The 25,758-nt window shown below is 41.5% G+C and overlaps 1 protein-coding gene across 1 annotated transcript; it reads right to left on the bottom strand.

The window, feature by feature from the left end:
• Positions 1–11,202: 11,202 nt before the first annotated feature.
• On the bottom strand, positions 11,203–18,868 carry LOC306809575 (toll-like receptor 7). Its single transcript, XM_079321220.1, has 2 exons — positions 18,636–18,868; positions 11,203–16,098 (listed from the first exon to the last, which is right to left on the bottom strand). Exons 1-2 carry the CDS (start codon positions 18,684–18,686, stop codon positions 12,958–12,960), a joined length of 3,192 nt encoding a protein of 1,063 aa, XP_079177346.1. The 5' UTR covers positions 18,687–18,868; the 3' UTR covers positions 11,203–12,957.
• Between the last annotated feature and the right edge of the window lie 6,890 nt (positions 18,869–25,758).

The raw sequence follows: 25,758 nt of genomic DNA, 5'->3' as shown, positions 1-25,758 counted from the left end.
TCAAACTTGCTGCTTGGCAAAGACAGGAAAAGATCCACTTCCCTTTATTTCAGTCCAGGCTCAGCATTTTAAGTCAGTAACAAAGCTTGTGAGATAGCTGAGTTGCGGGGACAGGAATGTAGCTCCCTCCCCTGCATATGGATATGACAACACAGCTCTCAGAAGGGAAGTGTACAGAATATTCTGAGTTTTTCCTGAGTAGCTACTTCTTCTCCCCTTTGTACTAAGTAATCTAATCTGATTTATTTACTGGATCAGTAACAGCAATGGGAGTTGTTTACTTTCCCATTCTGTACAGACATTTTCAAGATGAAAAATTAAAATGTTTAATTTCCAAATTATCACAACAAAATGTTTTCACTCGTTCAAATTGTCACAACAAAATGTTTTCACTCGTTCAAATTTCTATCTTCAGCATCTCCTAGCTTACTGAACAAGGTTCATAAAGCTGATGTGCAGTCAGAAATTTTGAATACTTAACCAAATACTCAGCTGCTATAGTAACCAGGCTCACTCCCATTATTTTCAGTTCTGAAAACATTGGGGAAATCACACTGAAACAGAATCTCAAAGCAGTTCCACTGTATTTGCATTCTGAGGGAGGAGTCAGCACTTAGCTGCTTTCCATGGGCACAGGATAGTATTTTCATACTATTAAAAATATTGTGTGCTGCTGATGTAATCAGACAGCTTTGAACATGAGCTACAGTTGGATGAAAATGGGTTTAAGGATTGCTTTGTGTGAGGGGCACATTTATGGAAAAGGAGTGTCTCAGCAGCAGTGCTTTAGACAAGCAGAAAATCAAAAAAGAATGAAGGAGATTTTTATCTTGAGCTGATTTCTGAATTTTTTGGGGGGGTTTGGGGTTAGTATTGCAAATTCTGCTACAAAACAAGATGTCATTAAATAATATTTCTGAGCTTGTCTTCTCTTCCTTATTTTGATAAGGACTCATCATTTGGGTTAGGAAAAGTATATGCCAGGCTAAGGCAGGAAATGCCTCATGTGACCCATCCATCTGCAATTTATAGGTGATCCTGGGTTTCATGGACATGAGTTATGGGATGAAACTAGAAATAATAGTCCAAACAGTGCAGTCATTGTATGCCCTTAAATATGGCAGGTTTTAAATCAAGAAAAAATAGCTGACAGCAGACTTAAAATCCAGAAATTGTGGAGCTTAGTTCATTTAGAGGCAAATTTCAAACAGTATTTAGAGCCTTAAATTTATCTGGGCATATGGAAGCATTTGACAGATGCCAGTGCAATTCACTTGGAACATCTTGAAGGTCTATTGCATGCCAACAAAAATCATGAACCTCATCAAAGTTTTATGCCAAGGTTCTGCTTGAACAGTTAAAGTAAATGGGAACTTGCATAAATGGGCTAATGAAGCTCGCCTGTCAACCATACAGTCATGCAAAATCTCAGTCAGGCATTGACTTTATTACAACAAAAAAAAAAAAATCAAATTATATGAAACAAGTATGGAAAACCAGAAAACACTGTACTAGCATACTAAAAGGATACTGTCAGCTCTAGCCTTCCACATTACTAGACTAAAACTTTGAGGACTGTCCCTCCCTACAAAAAAGGACAAAGATACCACCAATACAATACTCTCCAAAACTGGACCTACTGAGCAACTGCTCCCACTGTATCACAGTAGGAGACAATGACATCCAGATAATGGCAACTCACCTCCAACTCAAAGGAAGGATGCCAAGCAAGGGAGACACCTGAAGCAATGAATGTCAAGTGCCAAAGCAGTACCTGGCCTCCAGCATCTTAAATAAATTTTCATCACCAGTAATCTAGACCATTTGTGTCCCAGGCTGTCCCTATAGCCGGGAGGAGGTGTGCTTCATAATCTACCACCTACTTTTTCCATTACCATGTACTTTTCTACCATGTACTTTTCCCTTCCAGCTCTGGGGACCTGCTGGAAGGCACCAATCATCCCTATCTGTCTGCAGTTCCAGAGTTCCTCATAGTGGGAGCTCAGTGCAGATGTAGTGTGTGCCCAGATCTTTACTCCTCCTAATGCATTCAGGATATGGCCATGAGTTGCCATGAAGAGGAGACCATACTACAGACCAAAGTGTGGCTCTCAACCATGCCTTCATCTTCTCTGCTCAAATGCAGATGGTGGGAACATACTGAAGGCAAAAGCAAGTGTCTACCTTGAAAGCAAATGATTCAGTTAAGACCTAGGAATTGGAAAGATCATTATAAGAACACCAGGATTAAAAGGAAATAGCAATAGGTGATCTCCCAAGTGACTCAGAAAAAAAGTGAGGAAGTGTACCATGCCTCTATCACAGATAAAGACTCAGCAGATGCTAGAAAAGGAATGGATGGGACAAATGGAAACTACATTGGCACAATTCATGCAATTCTTAATCCAAATAGCCAGGCAGAGGTTAAAATATTGTAGATTACTGCAGATAACTGAAGAACCTGAGGTTTGAATCCAGCATTTTTCTTACTCTGGTTGCTCTGTAAGCTTTTGTTCATAAGAATGGACAAGTTATTGTTTTCTTGTCCATAACAAAGGTTGTCTCAGCCACAGCAAATATTTTTATTTTCTCAGTAAAAGGGTTCTCTTAGCCCTGTAAAGACTCTTGCTGACTCTTTTCCCATCTCACAATGCTGCCCTTGCTGCTTTTGTAGGCTTCTCCTAGAGGATTTCTCACACCACCCAGCTCTCCCTCCCCCCACCATCTCCCACTCACACATGTGCAGGACCATGCTCAGCAAAATTTCTATTTCCAAGTGCTTTGAAATTCCTGAGTTGCATTTGCCTTTCATGCAAAAGTAGTGATGGGTGGTTAAAGAATACTATTTGCATTCTGACTTCCAGGGAAAAATTTAACAACTTCCCATAAACATTTTATATACAATGGCAGTGCCCAACAGCTTCAGAAAGTTGTAACACAGACTGCAATAGCAGATACATCTCACCTTGTCTGAGACATAAGGATATCTGATAGTGCAGAATTTCACTACAATCCATCTACTTAAACATGCAGATAGGTATCAGGTGGGACCTACAGAAATGCTGGCACTCACATAACTTTACAGAGCTACCCCTGAGGACCTGATTTAAAGCCACTGTAGTTACAGAGAAATTACAATTGCCTTTATTAGGATTCAGTTGAGATTAATGTTGCACTCTTCTTTGCTGCCCTTTGCTGTCTCTGTTCCTGTGATTTGAATTGTTGCCTCAAGGCATTGAAAAAAAGGATGGAAGTGTTAGCAGCAATGCATGGGAAGTTGAATACTTGTCCTTCTGGTTTTGACAGTATCTGTTTAACACAAAAATTAAAATATTGTTTCAAAATTTTGATAGAATTGTTCTGCTCCTATATTTTAAATCCTGTCACATCTTTTAAAAAATATCTAAACCAATAGTGAGATATTCCTTCTTGTTGGAAAAGGAATAAATATGTATGCCACTTACTAGCAGCCTTTGATAACTGGAGTAGTGTGACTGAAAAATTATCCCATGTTCCTGCAGCAAACATCATGTCCATGGAAATCACATGCAAGGATTTGATTTCCTCATCACTGTAGAATATATAAAACCTCCCTTCAGTAAATATTTTCCAACGTATCAAAATACTTGATGACAAGGAGTTAATGTCAAAATCTCCTTTTCTACCTGTCCTAGACACCAAACCAAATCACATTAATTAAAACCTAACTGTATCAAGCCACCTGCAGAAAAAATAAGGGAACAGGTTTTTGGTTTGGTTTTGTTTTGTAATTTTTTTTTATTGGTTTTTTTGGTTGGGTTTTTTTAAGGATATGTGACTGGGAAATGTCTGAATTGGGTAGGAAAAAAGAGATTAAAAGGAAGATCAAAAAAGGAAGATCAAAAACTAAGAAACAGGAGTCAGTTATTTTACAATTTTCTAGTGCTGGAGACAGGAGAAGGATGATAAATTGAAAGCAAGTATAGTGGTGCATGAGTGGTCTGCAAAGGAGAAAATTTTGGGTTTAAAAAGCTTAAATCTGTGATGGCTAAAGAGGAACACTGTACAGAAGTGCTCTGTATCAGACCTAATATCTGCCCCAAGCTCATTGCTATGAACTCTTACCCACAGTGTCACTAATGTGATTGAAGATCCTATTTCCAGAGTCATCTCTACCAGCAGAGGAGAAGTGGATGCAGAAATTCTGATCAGAACATACTAGTGATGCAGGATGCTTGGTTTTCTACTTTCAGCTGGAAAGGTAATCTGTTAAGTCGTCTTTTCCTCATATAGTTAAGAAAAAAAAAATACAGTTTCTTTTGTGCAAACATCTAATTTTTCTTTCAGCAATAGATCTAAGAGGTAATTAAATTACTCAAAAACAAACATGTCAGCTTTTCTAAAGTTTGGACCTTTATCAAGAACATTTAGCTTTCTGAGAGTGAATAGAAGTTTGTATTTGTACATTCTTTGTTTTGACAGGTGTTATAACAAAAATGGTAACTTCCTCTATATGATTTTAGGGATTGTAAGTGTTGAGAATGGTTTCAATACCATGACTGGATTTGCCTCTGGTAATTGAAAGAAAAATCCTGTTCTTCCAAAGCGGATGAACTCTGTACAGCCTCTCCAGCGACTATGACCTGCCTGAGGAAATCAGATGCAGAAGGGATTCACTCACAGTTCTGGCAGTTTTTGAAAGCATACAGCAGGTATTTTGTGGAGTCAGAATTAAAGTCTTCTTTTTTTGAGCATGAGATTTTCCAGAGCAAAGTTCAAGTAGAGAAGTGCAATTGAGGCACTTAGATGAAGGTGCTCTAGAGATATGGGTAGGGAGGCTCACACCCAGGTCAGGTTACTGCACAGTAACTACAAGGTCAGGTTGGTGAGAGCAGGACAGCCCTAAGACCTGTGGGAAGAGATTTCCATAAGGTTCACTAAAGTCCCAGTTCTTAGCCCATCACTTTCCTTCAAGATTGAAGGTGTTTCCTCCAAGCTGTTGTAATGGAAAAGATGCTGATGGGCATGAGCCCTAATTGGGTAAAGTACGTGGAAGGCCTCTAGGTATTGTCTCCATTAATCATTGCCATTAAAATGTAATTCCTTCAACTTTTTTAAATTGAGAAAATTACATTTAATCTATACATAGGCTGAAGACCTCTCCTGGTGACATTCTTTGCGCTTAATGTGACAATTTCAGTCCACTATCAAAATCTAAAGTTTCTCAAAACTGCTAAAAAAACAGTCATGCTTTTAGGATGCACTCTTTCTCTAGTTCTCCCATTATACTTTTCACATATTAAAATAAGGCATTAATCCTGCAGTACAGATCAAGCAGTGTGCTCATAGTCTGTATCAAAGTGACCAAGGTGAAATTAGATTGCACTCTGGTGATTTACTTCAGGGAAAACATCTTCACATTAATAGAACATTTAGAAAGTATTGGCATTAGCTGTTACAAGCCTTCAAATCCTCTACAGTAGGTTAAAAATTGGCCTGAAGGACAAGCTCAAGTGATAAAAATGTTATGAATTCCTCTACACTGATGATTCAAAACTTATTTACACTAACAGCTGGATCACATGCAACAAAAAAAATGAAACATAATGCAGTTTTCTAGCATAGGTATTCCTACACAACACTGTGACACCTAACCATGCAAATGCAAAATTACTCAAACCATTTACATAATTAAGAAAAAAAAAAAGGATTATTAATTTATCCTGAAGGAGATGACTGTTTACTTGTAGAACTGAGAATGAAATGCTGGCAGCTAATGCAGTGGTTTTACTGGAGTTAGATAAGAAATGTGCCTGAATATGCAATACAGGTGTGTGTCTTCAGCTTCATAGACCGACATGAAGTGTTTCCTGGATGTGCTTTTATTTAATGCATATGCACACAAAATATTTCACACTGGATAGCTAGCATGAACTATTTTGTCATCAAAAATTAGTACAAAACATAACAACTAAATATTGATATTTGAGATTAATGTTGAGTCAGCTTGTTTGCTCTGCAGAAAAGTTGCTCCATAAAATACAAAGTAAAAGTTAAATAAGGGAGGAGAAAAACAAAATGTGTTATAAAAAATAAGAAGTAAAATCATTATGTCCATGCAATGGCTGGGCAGGAATGTGGTGATGAGCACACAGAGGATTCAGGAAGAAATGTCTCAACAATACTCTTCCTCAAGAACTTGATATATCAAACTCAGATTCCAATCTTCCAATCATAGAACAGAAAAGCTTGAGTTGAAAAAGGCCTCATAGATCAAACAGTCCCAACCCCCTGCCATGGGCAGGGACACCTTACACTAGACCAAGTTCCTCAGGGCCTCATCTGCTCTGGCCTTGTGCACTTCCAGGGATGGGGCATCCACAACTTCTCTGGGAAACATGTTCCAGTGCCTCACCACCCTCACAGAAAGAATTTCTTCCTATTATCTAATCTAAACTTACTCTCAGTTTGAAGACGGTGTCCTGTCACTAGACACTTCTAAAAAGTTCCTCTCCATCTTCCTTTTATGCTTCCTTAAGGTCCTCAAAGGTCACAAGCAGGTCAACCCCAAGCTTTCTCTGCTCTAGGCTGAACAATCCCAATTCTTTCAGCATTTACTCTAAGAAAGGTGCTCCATCCCTCTGATCATCTTGGTGGCCATCTCTGGACTTGCTCTGACAGGTCAATGTCCTTCCTGTGCTGGGGATCCCAGAGTGGATGCAGTGCTCTGGGTGAGATCTCAGCAGGGCAGAGCAGAGGGGCAGAATCCCCTCCCTCCCCTGCTGCCCACAGGGCTCTGGATACAGCCCAGGACATGTTTGGCTTTGTGGCCTGTGAGTTCACATGGCCAGGTCATGTCCAGCCTCTCACCCACCAGCACCCCCAAGTCCTTCTTGGCAGGACTGATCTCCGTCTGTTCATCCCCAGCCTGTGTTGGTACTGAGGGTTGCCCTGACTCAGATGCAGCACCTTGCACTTGGTCTTACTAAGCCTCAAGATATTCCCATAGGCCCATTTCTTGAGCCTGCCCAGGTCCTTCTGGATGAATCCTGTTCTTCAGGAGCACCAATTCCACCACACAGGCTGCTGTCATCTGAAAATTTGCCAAGAGATGCATCCAATCCCTTCATCTCATGCTCCAATTCAATGTTTCATTCAGCCAACATGCATTTTCCATTCATTTTACACCACAAGAAATTTTCAGATTCTGTCCCTAAAAAGCAATTGCATTATATAATTACAGTGCAATAGCTACTGTGCTCAGCTGTAGACATGACAACATATTGCCATGGAGAGACAGAACACAGAGGGAAATGGAGAGAAAGAGACAGAACTTAAAAATTTTACTTATCAGGAATTTATGAACAGGAGCTAATACAATTTTAGACGTTTTCCCCCTGCACAGTATTCAGTATATAAAAAATCACAACAAATCAGAGCTAAAGATACTAAGAGGAAAACTCAGAAATGAGAGGGAAAGAACCTAATGAATTGGTAAGGCAATGAGGTATTAAGTGCTCTTTGCATGCTATCCTGATTAACTCATATTTCATTTAAGTGGCCTTTGGGTCTAGAGAATTTTGCTTGTCCTTCTGTCTCTGGCCATCCTTCTCAAGCTTACATTCAGTGAAATGTGAACCCTACCTCCAGACAAAGAGGACTAGTTAGAAGGATTGCCAGTGAAGCTTAGGCTCCATTATGCCAAGTTTGGCTTTAAAGTCCTGTCTGAGCCCCCTGCCCTGTAGCAGGATCAGACAAAACTGTGTAGGTAGATATGAGAACATGACTGATCCTGGAGGCCAAAGGCTGTGAGCTTTATTTTTCCCAAGGAAACAATCTTAGAGAGCATTTGTGAGTCTGCAGCAGATTGTCTCATGAAAGGACAGTCTAAACTGGAGAGCTGGACAAAGTGGAGGCATTGACACAATCCTTTTCTAGCAGCATTCCCCCAGCCCTCAGTGCAGGATCATACTGAAGGAAAGGCATCTCCCCTGGGGACAGCCTGGCTCCTCCTGGTTAAGAGGGAGCTGCTTGTGGCAGGATTTTTGTTTTGGCACCCTGAGCTTCTCTTTCTTGACAAATAGTCAAGCTCTGGGATACTGATGAGCTGATGTCACTGCTGACTGAGATGGTATTTAGGACAGTAAAACACATTCTGTCATGGTGATGCTGTGGAACTTCTGAAAGAAACAAAGTGAGAAACTACAGGGAAGAATGGAAAGACTTTGACATTTCTTTTTCCAAAGGAGCAAGGGTCAATAAAATTATTATTTTGGAAGTTCTTTCTTTTGCATCATGGATGGAAGTTCGGAATGGACAAGCAAGAACAAGGAAAAACAATCACTTGTTAATGCTAGAAGTAAAAGTAAATCTTAGACCAATGTAATTAGGTTAAGAAATTTTATTATGAACAGAATGCAGGATTCAGCTGCTATGCTTAAGAGCATAATCTTGTATGAATATAATCCTTCCATAGGACTTGTGGACCTCAAATACTCTGGGTAAATGATGGCAAAGAATCATTTGGAAACCAGCCAACAAGAATATAAGGTAAAATTTCTTTTCTTCTATGTTTCAGGAAATTTTCCTTTGTTCTTCTACACTGAAAGCAATTTGTGACTGTGGGAGATCAGTTGGAAATTAGATTTCAATTATTTCTTCAGTTAGCAAAGCAAAAGCATAAAGCAATTATGTCAGGAAAAGAAGGCATATTCACAAATTACTTATTTACAGCTTTGCTCTTTAGTTTAAAACTACTCTGTATGAAAATACAAGACGGGGAATGTTTATTTTTTAAGCAACACATACTTCCAGAACTTCCATAGATTTTCAGTGAAGTTGAACTCATCAGAGGCAACTGAGAGTATAACCAAAATGATTCAAATATCTTCTTCTTAGTAAATGGAGAAATTTGTCCTGTAGCTGTTTTATTTTTTGAAATGAACAGCCTATCATAGGGTTAATTTCTACAGGCAGATACTTTCAGAACAAGATTGAGGAAATGAAAAGGCAAGGTTAGTCAAAAGACAAAAAATAGGTTCACTGTTCTAGAGGGCTGATTGACCCCCAGTGTGATCCACTACACAGTGCATTTTTAAAGATGCTGTTTTACAGTTCCTTTGTGAAATATCATGTTTGCTACATAGCACCCCAATTTTATTGCAGAACAAGAGACTAAACAAGCTATGTTGAAATCAGACCTGCTCTGATTTCAGAAGTCACTTCAAATATAATTTTTTCTCACAGGGGAAGCACATGCCAGTTCCTCATATGTCAGTACTCAAAAACTGAGAGATCAGAGAGGATTCTACAGTCATATAAATCTGTGCTGTAAGTATAGATGCTTCTTACCAATTTTCAGTAATTACTATTTTCGTAGCACATTAATGACAGGAATGTAAATAGCACATCTTTTTCTGGAAGGTCCACAAGAACGGTAAAAAAAAAGAACAGAAGGGAGAATGACACACAGACTTGTTAAAGGAGCCATAGAAGCCCACTTTTAAATTGGCCAAAAATCCATAGTTCTTCCTCCTAACTGACCTCACACCAAATCACAAGCTATACCATCACAACATCCTGATGAAAATCTCAGGGCTCTTCAGTATTTTGTAATTTGGACACAGCTACACCAACCAGGCAAGCAAGCTCCAAGGTCTGCCAGAGAAAAGTGCACAAGAAGCTGTGAGGGGGCACAGCTGTGATAGCTAACCTGCATTGGCCAAAGGGATATCTCGTGCCACAGAATGCCCAGTATATAAACACGTGGAGTAACACAGAAAGGGATAATCTGATTGTGGTTTGGAGATGGGTTGTATATTGGTAAGCAGGTGGTGAGCTCTTCATTGACCATCACTTGTCATTAATGGGATTTCTTTCTCTCTGTGTCTTTCTCTCCTCCTTTTTTTTTCTTACTATTTTTGTTGTTGTTGCAATATTATATTTTACTTCATTTCAACTACTAAACTGTTCTTATCTCAACCAGCAAGTGTTAAATTTCTTTTCTGATTCTCCTCCCCATCCCACCAGGGTGGGGAGAAGTGAGTGAGTGATTGTGTGGTGCTTAGTTGCCAGTTGGGGTTAAACCACAACATCTTCCCAAGTCACCCAACCTTGCTTTCATTGGCCATACTCTTTCTTTTATCCCCCTTACCGCCAGAGAAAGATCCCTGGTCAGCCAACTCAGCCTTCTGCCTCACCAGTTTGACTTCCAGCATTTTGGAATTACACGCTCCTGTGCTCTGAGAAGGTGGTGTTTAAATTTTGACCACACTGGTAGATCCCAGCATCTTCAAAACCATTTTTTCCAAGGGTGCTCACAAACTCCTTCCCTGAGCAGCCTGAATTCTACTCTTCTCACATTCAGAATTTCACTGGCTATCTTTCCCCTGTCACTAGATATTTTAAATTCAATTGCTTCATGGTCCAAAATGTCCACCACTCACCAAGTCACTCATGAGACCCTCTGTTAGCAAGCAACAAATCAAGGAGTGTCCCAGTCTGAGGTTTCTCCTTTGCTCCGAGATCACCCCAGAGAGACATGCAGGTGGTTCAAACCCTGGTTTTCTCTGAAGCAGCCAAAGAGAGATTGCTGGAGATGGTTTTCTCTTTTTCCATGGATTGTTTATTGTTTCATATCTCAGGGAATTTTTGCCTGGCCAGCAGCCGTCTGCTCAGCCTGGCATCCATGGTGGAATCTGCCTGGTGAAGGCAGGGCTTATCTTATATAGTCTCAATTATGTGCTACATGTTTACAACAATTTTCCAATACAATACAATTTTATTAAATGGTCCAGCTCTGATCCCATCCAATCTAGAAGTGCCAACGTGTCACCCAATATGGATGACAGGGAGAAGAATGAGGAAAATGTGTCCACCCCCGAAATTCTCCATCTTGGCCACGTGTCCCTTATCACAAACATTCCAAAAAACCTATTTGTCTACGTTCTAAAGGTCTAATTTACACTTTACTAACTTTGGTAGCTTGTTTCCATTCCCTCTGGGTTTGTAATTTTCCCCAGGGGTTAGAATTCAGCACCTGAGAGATCAGGGTCTCACTCAGGAGTCTTTGAGACCCTCGCCAGGGGGGTTTTGAGACCCCCAAGGAGGCCAGGGATACGCCCTGGGATTCCACAAAGGAGGATACCTTTCCTACTCACCTCCCTTAGTACAGATTGATACAGATCAATTTATACTCATGGCTACTCATTTCATACTGTGCGTGCTGCTCAGTGGAAGAGGATAAAATACCTTTCCTCTCAACCTCAGAAAGGCTACGTGACCTTCCCTAAGTTCCTGCCCTTGTCAGTAAGACTGAGAAAGAGGATCTGCTCCAAATAGACATTTTGTGGGGAGGCAGAGAGAGATGGTGTGTGAGTAACTGTGGCATAGAAGTTCCTGTTTCAAGTAATACCTTATGGAGAGAGTCACATTACAGCTCATCTAATCACAGTTAGAGATACAGACTGTTTAGGCTTACAAACAAAACCACCCGAAATACACATTATTAAAACATAACTGTAAAATTCCCAGTTTTAAAAGAGGTCCTCATCTTTTTCCAACTTCTGTATTCAATCAAAAAAAAAAATGTCATGAAAAATTGAGAAGGAAAAACCCTCCTTATCTGTGGTATTATTATATTAAGTTATTATTTCTTTTTGCTTTAAAATAGGACCAGACAGAACACTCGGATGAGGAAATGCAGATGGCATCTGAAATAAACAAGTTTAAAGCAGTTAACAGTGACAACATCAGCCAGAGAAGTCACCAAAACTGGTTGCCAGAAAAGAAAAAGGGCTTTGAGCAAGAGGGGAGAAGCTGCCCAGATTGCTGCAGAAAGAAGCACCCAGCAAGGTGAAAATGTGCTGCTTCTCCCAAACAGACATCATCACATCTAGCAAAGAACCTGCCTATGTCATGCTCAGAGGTTTAGGCTGCCAGCACAAAAGGTTTCACTTGAAATATTCTCATGTGTTCAATGAGTCTGTACCTTGAAACAGTGGGGAACAGGACAGGTGTTTATGTTTCTTTGCTTTTTTGTGACGTCCCTAAAGTCACACTCATTACTATCTCAAGTGTTTAATAGTGACCCATCAGCTGCTGTGGGAGAGGGACTTGCCTAGGGAACAGGGAAATGAAGGAGGGCTTAAAGCTGCTCTGGAGAGCCACAGCACAGCTGAAGAAACAGTGGGAAGAATGATTTCCTTGTGTGACCTGATCTTACATGCTTTGCACTTCAAAAATCTGTATAAATTTTCTTCTTGGGGACAGGTGTTTTGTCCTCAGGCCCCAGCCCTGGCTAGAGCAGCTAACACCCAGCTGATACAGCCCTGATACTCAGGGCTCAGGTGGAAAAGGTCCTCTACCTGCACAATATAAGAGAGGAGCCCTAAAATCTTCAGAGAGGAGCCAGCTCAGCCAACAGCCAAGGAGGCAGATGAAAGGCAAAGTGAAATTTTTATTTGGAAATTAGCAGTAAATGCTTCTGAACTTCTGCCATGCTCTATCCTCCTTTCTTACCACCTTTTCCACTTTCTCTTTTTTTCCTTTTACCTTCCTTTCTTTGTCTACTCTCACTTCCTCCTTGGTTTACTTGATTTTTGCAGCCTGCCTTGTGACTATTTCTCTGCCTGTCTGCTGTCCTGCTCCTTTTTTTCACAAAGCAGCATGCAAGCCATAGCCCTACAGAACCTGATCTCACATACCTTCCCGTTTAGCATATTCCCTTGCTGTGCAGCAATCAGTGCTAAGCAAAGTGCATGTCAACTAAACTTCAATTCTGGCAACAGTTTCTATTCAAACTTGTCAGAGTACAAGCAAATTATTGGATTTTGAAGTCGTTGTGCCTTTCATTTTAGGGTATACCATTAGAGACATGTCTTACATGCTTTGAGATTTTCTGTAAATTAAGTTCAGAATTTTTAGTTCAGGGTCTTTTGATACCACGAATCATAACAATATTTACAGGGAAGAGTAGAACTAAACAGTTTCTTTGAGAAGCTTGTTGTAAGCCAGAGAATTGCTGGTAGCTATGGAATTTTTCAGGCACTGCCAGAAGTAGGGCTGAGACTGAGGATTAGTTGGCCATTCCAGGACTGAACTTCTGCACAGCCTCTTTCTCAGACGCACATAGCGGGACTTCTGCAAAACCTTCTCAAGAAATACCAAGATAATGACATCCATTTTCTCATCTAGAAGCCGCTGATGAGCCATATAAAATGTTGTCCTGAAGCGGCCACTTTTAATAAACCTCTTGGTCAGCACAAATATGGTCTTTTTGCTCAGCTGAATGCTCTGGGAAAGGTTGTCAAAGACTGGCTGTCCTGGGAGCCAGTCCCTTCCTTCCAGGCATAAATTGAACTGCCTAGCTTTCTGGTTTTCCAGCCTTTCCACCAGTTCTTGCAGCACCCACTCGTTCACAGCTGCATCCTCACTGTCATAGGCAACAAAGGCGTCGTAGCAAGCGTCTGGTGAGGACAGGCGCCGATAGCCCTTGAGCTTGGCACTGCAGTAATGGTAGCTGTACCACACATCCCAGAAGTAGAGATGGCTCATCACTGTGATCACCATCAAGCCCAGGACGGCTGAAGCTGACAGAGTGTACAGGACCAAATAGGACGTGTCCAGCTCACAGGTGTACAGATCCAGGAAAACCACGCTCCTTCCCTTATGTGCCCCCGGGCCAGCACAGGTCACGTCTGTGGCCAGAAGAGGAATGGTCACCTGCGTCCGATTGATCCACCAGACAAACCACACAGCCTCACAGTTGCACTTGAAAGGATTGCCATGCAAGAGCAGCATCTCCAGGTTGTTAATGACATTTTCAGGGAAGCTAGATCTCTTAATTACTTCAATCTTGTTTGAGCTCAGGTCCAAGTACCTCAGTTGAAAAGCACCTCTGAGAAAATATTTGGTTAACCGCTGAATACGATTGTTTCGGAGCATCAGTTGCTGGAGAGATGAAGTGCAATTGGACAGTTCCCGTGGAACATTAGTCAGGAGGTTATTGCTCAGGTCCAGAGTTACTAAGTTCCTCAGAGAAGGGAGGTTTCCCCAGATGAAACTCTTCAGCTGATTATTGGTTAAATTGAGGATCCTGAGACTGGGAGGCATTTTTTCAAAAACACCGTGAGGCAAAAAACTGAGTGAGTTGAAGGAAATATCCAGTTCTTCCAGTCTGGTTAGATTCTCAAAGAAAGACAAATATCTAGCATTGCCATCCATCCATAAAGCATCTAAGCGATTTCCTCTGAATTCTAAAATTCGAAGAGACTTACTTTCCATTCCTGTATCAATAGTGGTAGAAATTTCATTCTCATTCATCATCAGCTTCCTCAAGTGGGCTAGGTTTTTCATAAAACTTAGCACATGAGAAACACCTTCTGCCAAAAAATAATGCTGATTATTGCTCAGATCTAGAATTTCTAAATGTTTTAGTTCTTTGAAAGCAGTTTGGTATAGCAAATCAACCCTGTTGTTAGAAAAATCCAGATATTTCAATCCAGACAAGTATGAGAATTCACTTCCATTTAAAGTTTGACTTATTGCGTTATCTGACAAGTTGAGACATTTGAGGGAGCTAAGTCCCTGGAAGTCTGAGGGATTAACAAAAAATACATTGTTTCTGCTTAAATCCAGAGTTTTTCCATAGTTAAGGCAATCTTCCTTAACTAAAGGTTTGTAGGAAGAAGCCTCTTTGTCTTTGGAACGGCAGCTTCTCTCATACACATCATACCTGAAATAATGCATCTCTTGTTGTACTTGCCTGTTGTACCGCTCAACTGAAATGCCAGGGCTAGAGCAAAATCCATGGAAGTTGCTTTCCCCTGAAGAAGGAGAAATTTTATTCACTGAGAGATCAATGAATTTAAGAGATGGGAATTCTTCAAACACTGTCAGGTTTGCAACTTTAATGAAATTAGTCCCGAGATCCAACATGGTTAGATTCCTAAGACTGAGCAGTGGACGTAGATCTCGTGCCCTCAATTCTCTAAAGACATAACCTTTGAGCCCCAGGGTTTCCAGGTTAGAGAGGGAAGAAAATGTCTTAGAAAGATTCAAGTAAGGAGAATACATCTTCACTTCAAAGTTAAAGGACAGATCAAGCTGCACAAGACTGGGGATAAATGTCAAAAACTGAGCGTCTCCAATCTCCTTCATGAGGAAATTTTGGGAGAGGTCAAGTTCTTGGAGATTCTTCGTGTTTTTAAACCAGCTGCTGGGTATGCTCCGAAGAGAGTTGGTGTTAAGCCGCAAAATCCTTAGATTTCCCATGAAATCAAAAGCCTTTGAATGGATCTGAATCGAGCTCTTGGGACAGGGAATGCAAGGATATGGGGCATTATAGCAACGGGGGCAATTGCCACTTAGGTCAAGAATTTCTAGGTTGGGAAGGCCACTTAAATCATGTTCTTGAATCTCTTGAATCATGTTGTTATAAATATACAATTCCCTTAATGTGGACGACAAATTGGGTGGAATTTGTGTTAAGTTGTCGGACTTCATAGATAATATTGTCAACTTCTTCAGCCCCAGAAAAGCAGTTTTCTCAATTTCAAATGAAACATTGCATGGATTGCGGTAGTAACAGTTCTGTCCAAGATACAACGCCTCTATGTTGCCTAGCTCTGAGAAGCTGGCTTCTTGGATAGAAAATATCTTGTTTGCTTCCAGGCTTAGCAGGCTTAAAGTGGCAGGAAGACCTCGGGGTATTTCTGCCAGCTGGTTTGCATCCAAATACAACGACCTCAAACTCGTCAGGGCGGCAAAACTACCGCTCTCAATCTTCAGCGGGCTGGTGCACACGTGATCTTTGGGCCCCAGTTTGACAGGCACACAGTTGCATCTGAAGTCAATCTCCTCAAGGCTTTCAAGATGATTGAAGGTTGTTGGGTAGATGTGGGGAATATGGTTAATGCTCAGGGTAAGGTTGGTAGCGTTTCCAGGGATCCCTCTGGGGACTTCCATAAGGCGCCGGTCAGTGCAGTCCACTGTCACAGTACCTTCTGAAGACTTAACATCACAGGGTAATGTTTTGGGAAACCAAGCCCCTGACAGCAGCATTGGGAATATGAAGAGCAAGATAAATGGCAATGCATTTGACATCTTTGCACGAAATACCTAAAAACCAAGGAAACACAGTGGTATTAGTTCAATGCAATGAGAAAATTTCACCTATACACTGGGTCAGGCCAACTATGCAGCTAAATTCTGGTTCTTTTCTCACACTGACCATGAATGGATGTGCAGAGAGGATTATAATTTTCAGGGGGGAATACATTGGTATTTCCTTTCCTTTTGTTTCCCAGGGGACATAGCATTTTATTTATGTACAAAATGTTAGGAGAATAACGGAAAAACAAGGAGTGTATAGCACAACAAAATGGCCCATGGTATCCCAACAACTGCCCATCTCCATCTTTTATTGCAGAGGAATGGATCCCAGGGCCAGGAATATTTGCCAAGGCAAGTGCCCATGGAGCATAGCAGAGAGCTGGTAGGGAAACCATAGGGACTTTCTGCACTGGAAGGCATTTTGCTCCATCACATGGATATCCTTTATTGTGCATCTGATGATGCACACCACAGCACGTCATGAAGTGCTGGCTGTCACCAGCAATGGACACAGAACGTGCAGTCACAGAGGGCAATACTGGCAGCTACTGCACATCAAAGTCCTGCAGCTTTTTTAATTTAAAACATGGAAGGTGTAGAAATGATGCCTACATCCAGGAGATATGCTGTTATATATGTAGTAAAGGGATTTCCATGAGATCTGTGGCTATGGTTTAAGCTTAGCATGATGGTGTGCTGTGATACCTTATCAGGTGGAAACAGGTAACCCTTTTACCCTCAGTCAGCCAGGTAGAAGAGGAAGTGATGCTAAAGTTCCATAATTCTGTACTTCCCTTGTGCAAAGTCTCTGTAATATCTTTGTTACTCTATATCCTTCCTTTACATATAAGTTTCTGCTCTCTGTCCCCCATTAATGACAGAAGTAACAGAATATTTGACCGTAGTCTTGCTTCCACTTCTCCCTAAAGTATAAACTGGCATTTGAAATTGGCGTTTGCAGAGGATGAGAATACATTCATTTTAAACACAAGTTGATGGAGTTATTTCTCTCTCTTCAAAAAACTATGTTTCTTTGGTAAGATTTGCACTGGGAGCACTTACATAGCACTGTACATTTGTATGTTGCAAGTCTAGTGTATTTATCAATTATCCAATAAGTTTCACTATTGGTGAATCTGTGTTAATGGGAGTTCTTATTGAACTGAACCAGACTTACAGTGATGAATCATAATACTCACAACTGGTAAATGTGTGCACAAATGACATGAGGCTTGTAGTGTACATCAGACTATTGTTGCATCTGGGAACCTGACCAGACTTAGTAGTACTAAATTGACTCAAATGAGAAACTAAGTCCAGACACACCCAGCCCCTCTGATTTCTGAGAATCAGCTGGAAAGCAAGGGAAGTTATTTTATGCCAAATTGTTACACACTTAATGCAATAGGAGGAAAAGCTAATAAGATTCAACCCTGAAATGTGATAAACCAAAAGAAACACTGTCAAACCATTAGAACATGTCACATGATTGAAATCTAGACTGAAGACACAAACTTTCCACATGAACTTGTATGCAGCCATTGCATTCAAACCCTTAATTTTAGGTGCTAACCCAAGTTTCTCACTTTATTGTCATTAACCTAGGCTGCACTGACATTCAAGAGAAGGGCAGAAGGAAGACAGCGATAGAGAGGAGAGATCCCTCTCCAGCCACTGCTTGGCTCTAAGATGGAGAGAGCTCTGGCTTACTACACACCAAACAGAGTAACACTGCACATTTAGGTTCCTGGAATTAGGTGTAAAGAATCTGGGGTTTGAAAGTCTTCATGAATATGTTTGTAAGTTTGTCATGTATTTCAGGCTTTTTAGGGACCTAAGTGTTGCTGCAGAGACAGCCTAGCTCTTTGTGCTTTATTTCTTTGCATATTCTTCCCTTTCCTGATAATCTTCTTAATGCATCAGCTGTCTAAACTGTGAAGAATTATATTCTGGTGCTGTATCTGGCTATTTGCATGTATAAAACCGTACATCCATTATAGTACCAGATAAATTTAAAAGACTTCTAAATAAGAGCAAAAAGCAATGCTGTCTTGCAATGCTTCTCATTTCAATGTCTTTGCAATGAGAGGCTTGTTTAAAAGTGAACAAGAGTATGCAAGCTGTTCTTTTCCCTGTGATCTACACTTGGCTTTATATGAAGTTTGAGAAAAACTGATCTACTGATCTTAACTGGCATGTGCATAAACTCCTAATGATTTAGTGTGTTCTTCCAATATTCAGCAACAGTACAGCTACATGTTTCTGAAGGAAGATTTTCTGTAGAGGTTCCACATATTTGCTCATGGGGGAAAGGCTAGAGAAACACCTCAGAAGTTACAGCAAATACAAAATATATTATGCTCATTCAGAAGTATAGGAGTGCAGATAAAACCTTTTCTTTCATAATTCTCTTCAGCTTTTAACCATAACAGTAAACGAGACCATTTAGGAAAGAGAAAAGCAGAATATGTTCTTGAAAATCTTCCACAACAATTCCAGTCAAACATATCAAAGAGCAAATTTAAAATGAATGTTTAACATACCATATTCTTTGTGCTTCCAAGTCTGACAGATTCGATTCTGGAAGAGACCATAAACTGCAGCAGAAGAGAACAGCTTCAAAGTGGATTCCAGTAGTTCAGCTGAGGTGCAGAGGAAAATGTAACATGACATAATCCACTAGAGACAATAGTAATCTACACCATATCTTCTTTTTTCTCATCTGAACACCAAAGGAAGGCAACTTCAAAGTCCTTAATGAGAGAGTATGAGGTTAATCAGCTAGGATACAAAGGCATTATGAAAGGGTAATATTCATGTGATCAACAAAGATTGCAGAAGCTCAAGTTCCTTTTTTTTTTTTTTTATTTTTGTCCTTTTTACTGCAAGCAGCATGGAGACAAAAATTTTTAACTAAAATGGAAGTTTAGTAATTTTTGTAACTATTATTTGGGACTTATTTCTGCAGTTAATAGCTTCAAGGATTCAGATCTTTCTAAGAAACTCTTGTGTGCTAATATGAGCAGACAATCTCTTAAACTGAATACTTTATGTAGAAGTCTGGAAGAAATGTCTGTTAAGTGAAAGGAACTTGGGGAAGGGAACTAAAACCAAGACAAAAAGGATAAAGACATAGGTAACTGAACACAAAGAAGTGAAAACTTTGTGGAAGAGTGTGCACAAGTTGGATTGTGAATGATTTCTTTAAGTAACCAGCCACGTCCCTGGTACATGTCACTGGAATATGAGATGTTAAGTGTCCTCTTAGCTTGCATGAAGGTTTTCTAAAGCACAATGTTCAGTCACCCAGCCCTGTAATTTTTGACAGGTGCTCCCTCACAGTCTATGACTACAAATCCTGGAAAATTTAATAGCTGTTGTAATGGTTTTGAAAGCAAAATCAATGAGAGACTCCAAGTCAGAAATATAATTTAGTAGGAAAAAAGAGAAAAATAAAATACATGCAACAGTATAAAAGAAAAAACACTGACAGAGTTAGAATACAACCTGACACCCTGCTAGTTAGCGTGGCAGTAGCAGTCCGGATGAAGTTGTGAAGTTGTGAAGTAGTGATCCTGTAGAAAGGTCTGGTAGCTCTTGTCCTCTGGACACCAGTGGATAAGGGCTGCTTTGGTGCTCCAAATCTCAGTTTTTATCTAGGTAGGAAATGTTTTGGCTCCTCCCCCTGGGTGGAGCATCTCACAATGGGATGATGTAATTTTATCAGTCATGCTGTGGGACTCAGTGGCCCATTAACAGAAGATATGTTCCTGGAGGAATGATGGGTCATGGGAAAGATAAAGAACATTGCCCCATCTGGCTGTTAACAGATAACATTAGCAGAGGATATCTTCCACAGAGATAAGGATCACTGCCCCACCTGGTCTCAGCAGATGAGATAGTATACATACTTTTGGGCACATCTTTACACTGTAACCTAGGACAGCTGTACCAACATTTAGCAGTTTCTTTTGCTCTCAGGTTGATCTTTCTTTGTTTTAATATTAGGAACTTGTCAACCAGCTAAGAGCTCAAGGAGTTTCAATTCTATGTAAAGTGAAATTGCAGCTTTAGCTGAGTGCTAGTAAAATGCAGAGCCCTTGTTATCTTTATTCTTTTTTGACCTATGAAATGTGGGAAGCAAAATACAACAATAATTCTCGTCAGAGATGGGGGAGGGTAAATGGAGGGGATTTTTCAAAAGTCCAGGATTTCTGAACTATAATTTGATTTTTAGAGGCACAGGGAGTCACTGGTTTTAAAAGTTCAGTTTCCCTCAGAAATTGCACAAAATCTCTTTTGCCTCCTCTGAAACACAAAGTAACTGAAAGCAGAAAAGTATTTCTTACTGCACCATGTGTTAGGGGAGGATCCACTGGTAAGAGCAAACGTATATTATGGCTGCTGTGACTGAGGAAAATTTAAAATAAAGCAGGAGTCCTTAATTGTCTTAATCCTTCATCTATAAATTTGGTTGACAGTTCGCTTGTAATCAGATTGCTGAACTCACATCTCCTTTCCCCGCCCCCCTCTTTGTCTACAGGAGGTTGCACTATCTCACTTGTGAAAATCGAGATTCCACTGTGTTTATTTTAAAGCTTGATAACTTTACTTACAGTCCTAAAAGTCTTGCTGCAATGTCTTTTCTCTAAAGTGCTGACCCTCATTTCAAGGATAAGGGTACAACTCCATCTGTTCATGTTTATATAGTGTTTAGCGTAACATGGCATAATTTACCCGCAAAATTATTCAAGAATGCCAGTTAGCTTGCTCAGTTTTTGAAATACGTAAGTTGAATTTTCAAACTGATGTTGCTGATAGTTGTTGCAGAAATGTGTTTGCAGGCATTGAAAATAGCCAAAATAATAAAGAGACAGGACTGGAGGAAATTGGCTGACAACAAGGGCAGAGAAAGCACTCGGGACATGGTGAGGGAGCACACGCTGACAGATCTGTGTTAAGAGCTTACCCAAACTGCCCAGAGCGCTGAGATAAGGCCGAGGGAGCCACTAACACCACAGAAACAGACACTGCCTCTTCTGGAAGCTCAGGCTGCCCCAGGCTACCTCATTACCAGGACTGACTGGTTTACAACAGGTGAAAATTGTTTGCTCAAAGCAAAGGCGCCCAGCGCTCTTGTTTTTGAAAGTGAGTTACCTTCAAGGGAGCCAGAAGGCATCTCGAAATAGCTGAAATAAGATGGAGCTATTTTCCAAGTTCTCTAGGGTAAGCAGTGCAACTGTGCTCCTTCTGCTTGCCCCTTCCTCAGGGCAAGTAGTAGCCACAAACAGAGTAGCCACAAACATCACTCCCTCTTTTCTCTGAGGGATGATGAGAAGGGCCAAGGCAGTAATGCTGGAAGTGATGGTGCACAGCAATGGAAAAACTGGTGGCAAATCATTAAACTGGCAGGTTTAGGGGAAGTTTGGCATTGTAAGTTCGATATCCTCAAATACTGCTTCTTAGTGCTAGCATTGCTAGCTTTTTTCACATTTGATGTAGGTAATCCTGCCGTGGTTTATGAAGTCATCTTCAGGCAAGAGCCCTGAGTGAGTACAGGAACAGCCTCCGCAGGACATCTTGGAACTCAGACACGCTGAACCCAAACAAATCACATAGCAGGAGAGCACCTCCATATGAAATAAAGGCTTAAGAGTATGGCAGGTAAGCTACTGTAACACAGGTCACATTAAACATGCATGCATGTCAATTTATGGAGTCCTAAGGACCATGAGACAATTTTCTCATTTACTTTAGGCCTTGATACCACCTTTTTGACAACTGTGCATGACATTTCTATCTGTGAGGGCTACTATTCAATGGAAATCATTTAGATTCTAATGTCATGAACTGCACTTGAAATGGATTGATTTCTTGTCTGCCTCTACGTATGAATGCAAAATGCCTATATGCAATAGAAATGTATTTTGTGTAGTGTATCTATTATATATATCTAGATATAGTTGCAGATACATCACAGCACAATACTCTTAAGTGTTTTTACATGTTTAACCAAGGCCAAAGCCCTGCCATTTGCTTTAGTGGTGCAGGCTTTCACTCCCAGTGCTGTGACCTTCCTCCCTGGCTGCCCTGGAGCCTGTGCTGGAGCCAGATTTTCCCTTGACTTTCACACCACTGTTCTCTGAACCCTACCCCTGCAAGCCTTGGGGGGGACTGGGGGTCTCTTCAGAGCGGAGGAGAAGTGGCACATACCTCATTCTTGCCTTCCCTGAAAGTTACTGTAAAAGTGAAGTGTTGATATGTGCCACTGCCGCTGGTACACCCTGCTTCGAGCCCTGCTCATGGAGTTAATTACTGCCAATTTGTGAGGCAAGCAGCCATCACCTGTCCCTGAGTGTGGATCACATCTTCATTACCTTTCACCTCATTCTCAGGCCCTGAATGTTCTGTAAACCCAGAAGAAAACCCAGGCAATTTTTTCTCCCCTGTCCCATTCTCAAGGTTCCTGGGCACCAGGTGACTGCTTCCCTCCTTACTGTCCTGGAGGGTCCCCAGCCCTGGCCCACCACATGCTCACAGAAGAGGGAGGTGAAATGCAGCAGCCCACTATCCAGAGATCCAACCAGTTATAAGGGCAGAGCTGCTACTGGACAGTGAAAACAGCCTCCAATAACAGGGATGCTTCCCCCACTGTTTGCATCCTCTGAGCATGGAGGGAGTGACTCATTCTTTCATATGTTTTGAGAGTCTAATTATAATTGTTATATTGATAGAGCAAAGCATGGACTAAGATTTGACTTAATCTTCACAGGGTTCAAGTCACTAGGCATCATAAATTAAGTTAGGATTTAGTGAATGGAAATTATAGGTTAAAATTTATTATAAATTATGTATTACATTACTTACCACTTGTACTATGTTAATTTATTTTGTAGAAACCCTATGTGTCATGATGTGACTCGGGTTTGCCAATTTTAATATATTTAATTTCTATTAGAGATGGGATTTAGGAGTAAAGACAATGCAGGCTTAAAACTTAAAAAAAAAGGCAAAAGAAGGAATTTATTAATAACACCAAAAAAAAATTAAGAATAAGATTCCTAGATTATTCCCTCCTCTCTTCGTTCCACATTTCTTACCAACAACACACAGAGAACACTTCAGTCGTTTATCCACCCAAATAATCAGTTCAGTTCACTTAAGAGCGAAAAGTTCCTTTTTTAGTTATGGCTTAGGCGTTGTCTTCACCTTCACAATCTACATCCGCCCGGGAAAATATTGCAGATTATGACTCTCCTCCCATTGTTCACAGTCCTTCCAGAGCTGTGCTATGGGTTATGCTACACACTTGGGGTACCACTTTTAAAGGCAGGCTGCCGAAAAACAAAATTCTCTTCATCTCCTTCTCTATCAAATGTCTCTGTTCTTATTCCAGTCCCAAAACAGAGAGCTCCATTTCCCCAAGGCAAAAAGTCTTCTACTCAAGCATCCAAACCTCCCCTAGTATATTTCACAGTTTAAAGGAATTTTAGTGAAGTCACAATCCCCTTAGCCCACAAAAAAGGTTTTCAGCTACTTATTAGTTGCATCTTTTCAATCTCTTCCCACCAGGAATTTTATCTTCATTCTGCTGACCTCTGTAGTCTCCATGCTTTATTCCTTCTCATTCAGGGGAGCTCAGGAGATCTAGAAGCTTATCCAGGCATTAAAAAGAGTTAAAATTGTATCCAGATCGTGAAGAAACCACATGGTCAGCTGGAGGCCTCTTCTGCAATGTGCCGAGCCGAGCCAAGCTGAGCTGAGCTGGGGGCCAGCAGGGCCGGAGCCGTGCCGGGACCATGCAGCCGGGGCCGGGGGCCACCAGGCCAGGGCCGGGCTGCCCGGAGCCATGTGGCCAGGGGCTGGAGCCATGAGGCCGGGGACCAGGGGCCAGGGGCCGAGACCATGCAGCCGGGCTGGGCCCCCACCTTCCCCACTAAACCGGGCCGGGGTGCCGGGCCGGGCTCCCCCGCCGAGCCCGGAGCTGGGCCGCTGCCCCAGCCAGAGCAGCCGGAAGTCGAAAGAGAGCAGTTAATTTAATCCACTGGGATTTGTGAAAGCAAAATAACCTTCCATTGGTTTCCCAGGCTGTCCATCACCAAATCAGCTCTCTGATTGGTGCCAGCAGCTCACAGGGGAAGCTCCCAGAGACGGGAGCGTCCCTCCCACTCCCCAGCCTCTTGGAGCTTTCCCTGAGGCGAATCCACACCTCTCCCCGAACACCTGAAACCAACACACTATGGCATTTTAATAATGGCAATTTATGTTCTATACTAATCATAATATCCTGTCAAAAATGCTTTCATTGTAACTACAAGATAGCACCATCTTCTGCCAAAGATGGTACCAAAGATGGTGCTAGGAGCTCTGCTCTTAGTGTTGGATGAAAGCCATCCACTATGGATCCTGCGAATAAGAGCAGATATCTATGTGCATGCACATGCATGGGGCATAACACCTAATCTGAGCAGGGAATTCAGCAAGTCTCTATGATTTGCCTATTCTGTACAATTTCTTTTATTCTTTGCCTTCTTTTACTTTTTGTTATGAGTATAGCTCAACACAGGCCTGGAAAAGACAGACTTGAGTATCCACAACCACACCCCGTTTGTCACTCCCAACAACCACACTGGGTCTGGCTGGGATGGGGCTCGTTCTCTCCATAGCAGCCCTGTGATACCCAGGTACAGACTGGTGCCCAAAGCAGTGTGGATGGCACACCAGCATTATGCCTGTTGGGAGCTTGCAGAGCCTTCTCCACTTCTCACACTGCTGAGCAGGCTGTGGGAGGGGGCCACGATTACACAGCCCAGCTGACTAAAAGCATAACTCATGCCATTAAGGTTCCATGCCCAGCAATAAAACTGGAGAGGGGATTTAGCATGTGGATTTAGCTAAAGCAGCCATCAGAAGCTAGCTGGGCACTGGTCTGCTGCCAGGAGGTGGTGAGTGACCACTATTGTATTATTTACCTTTTTCTTTTTTCCTTAACTTACTAGCCTGGCTTTATCTCCGCCCAAGAGCTCTGTGTCTAACCAAGAGCTGCTCTGACCCTGCCCTCCCCATCTCCCCCAGCCCGGATGGGTGGGGCCCCCACAGCAAACCACAGAGCACCAGCACTGACAGCAAACACCTGACAAACAACCCAGAGAGGGACTTGAACAGAGAAAACACGCTCAGGGTTTGCTCCCCACGGTCCCCCGCCTCAGAAACAGGCTCTGACTGTTTGACATTTAAAACCCCTGGAGTCTATGACAAGAGCTTCCAGCAAAGCTGCAAATATCTTACCAAGAGAGCCAAAAATGTGTACTTGCACTAGGGCAGTGGAATTATTAAAAATAAGATTTACAGACAAATATCAGCTAAATCCTCCAATTTCTGCTGTGCAATGGGGTATATTTTCAGTTATCTCAAAAGAATGATGCTGAGTTATCTCAAAAGAATGATGCCACCAGGCTGAACTGTCAGATCTTCAGACCAGAATCCAGGCACGGACCAGGGAGCAGAGAGAATTCAACACCAACCCCCTCACCATTTTCTGTCCCCATGGCTTTAAATTCTGTCAAAATGAAGGCAGTTTTCACGGAGCTACTGAAAGTCACCTGGAACTCTTCACAAGCATTTTGGGTGCACAAGCATTTTGGGGTCTCAGTTACAGCGAGCACA

Source organism: Erithacus rubecula (assembly GCF_903797595.1).
Source record: "Erithacus rubecula genome assembly, chromosome: 1".
In the NCBI taxonomy this organism is placed as follows: domain Eukaryota; kingdom Metazoa; phylum Chordata; class Aves; order Passeriformes; family Muscicapidae; genus Erithacus; species Erithacus rubecula.
The sequence above is the reverse complement of the archived record's forward strand: the minus strand, read 5'-3'. Positions and strand labels throughout refer to the sequence as shown.

What these genes read in the sequence shown, in the direction of transcription:
- LOC306809575 (XM_079321220.1), bottom strand. Translation starts at nt 18,686, where the DNA reads ATGGTCTCTTCCAGAATCGAATCTGTCAGACTTGGAAGCACAAAGAAT. An exon ending in TTGGAAGCACAAAGAATATG is followed by an intron (nt 16,099 to 18,635) that starts GTATGTTAAACA and finishes CTTGGTTTTTAG; the next exon opens with GTATTTCGTGCAAAGATGTC.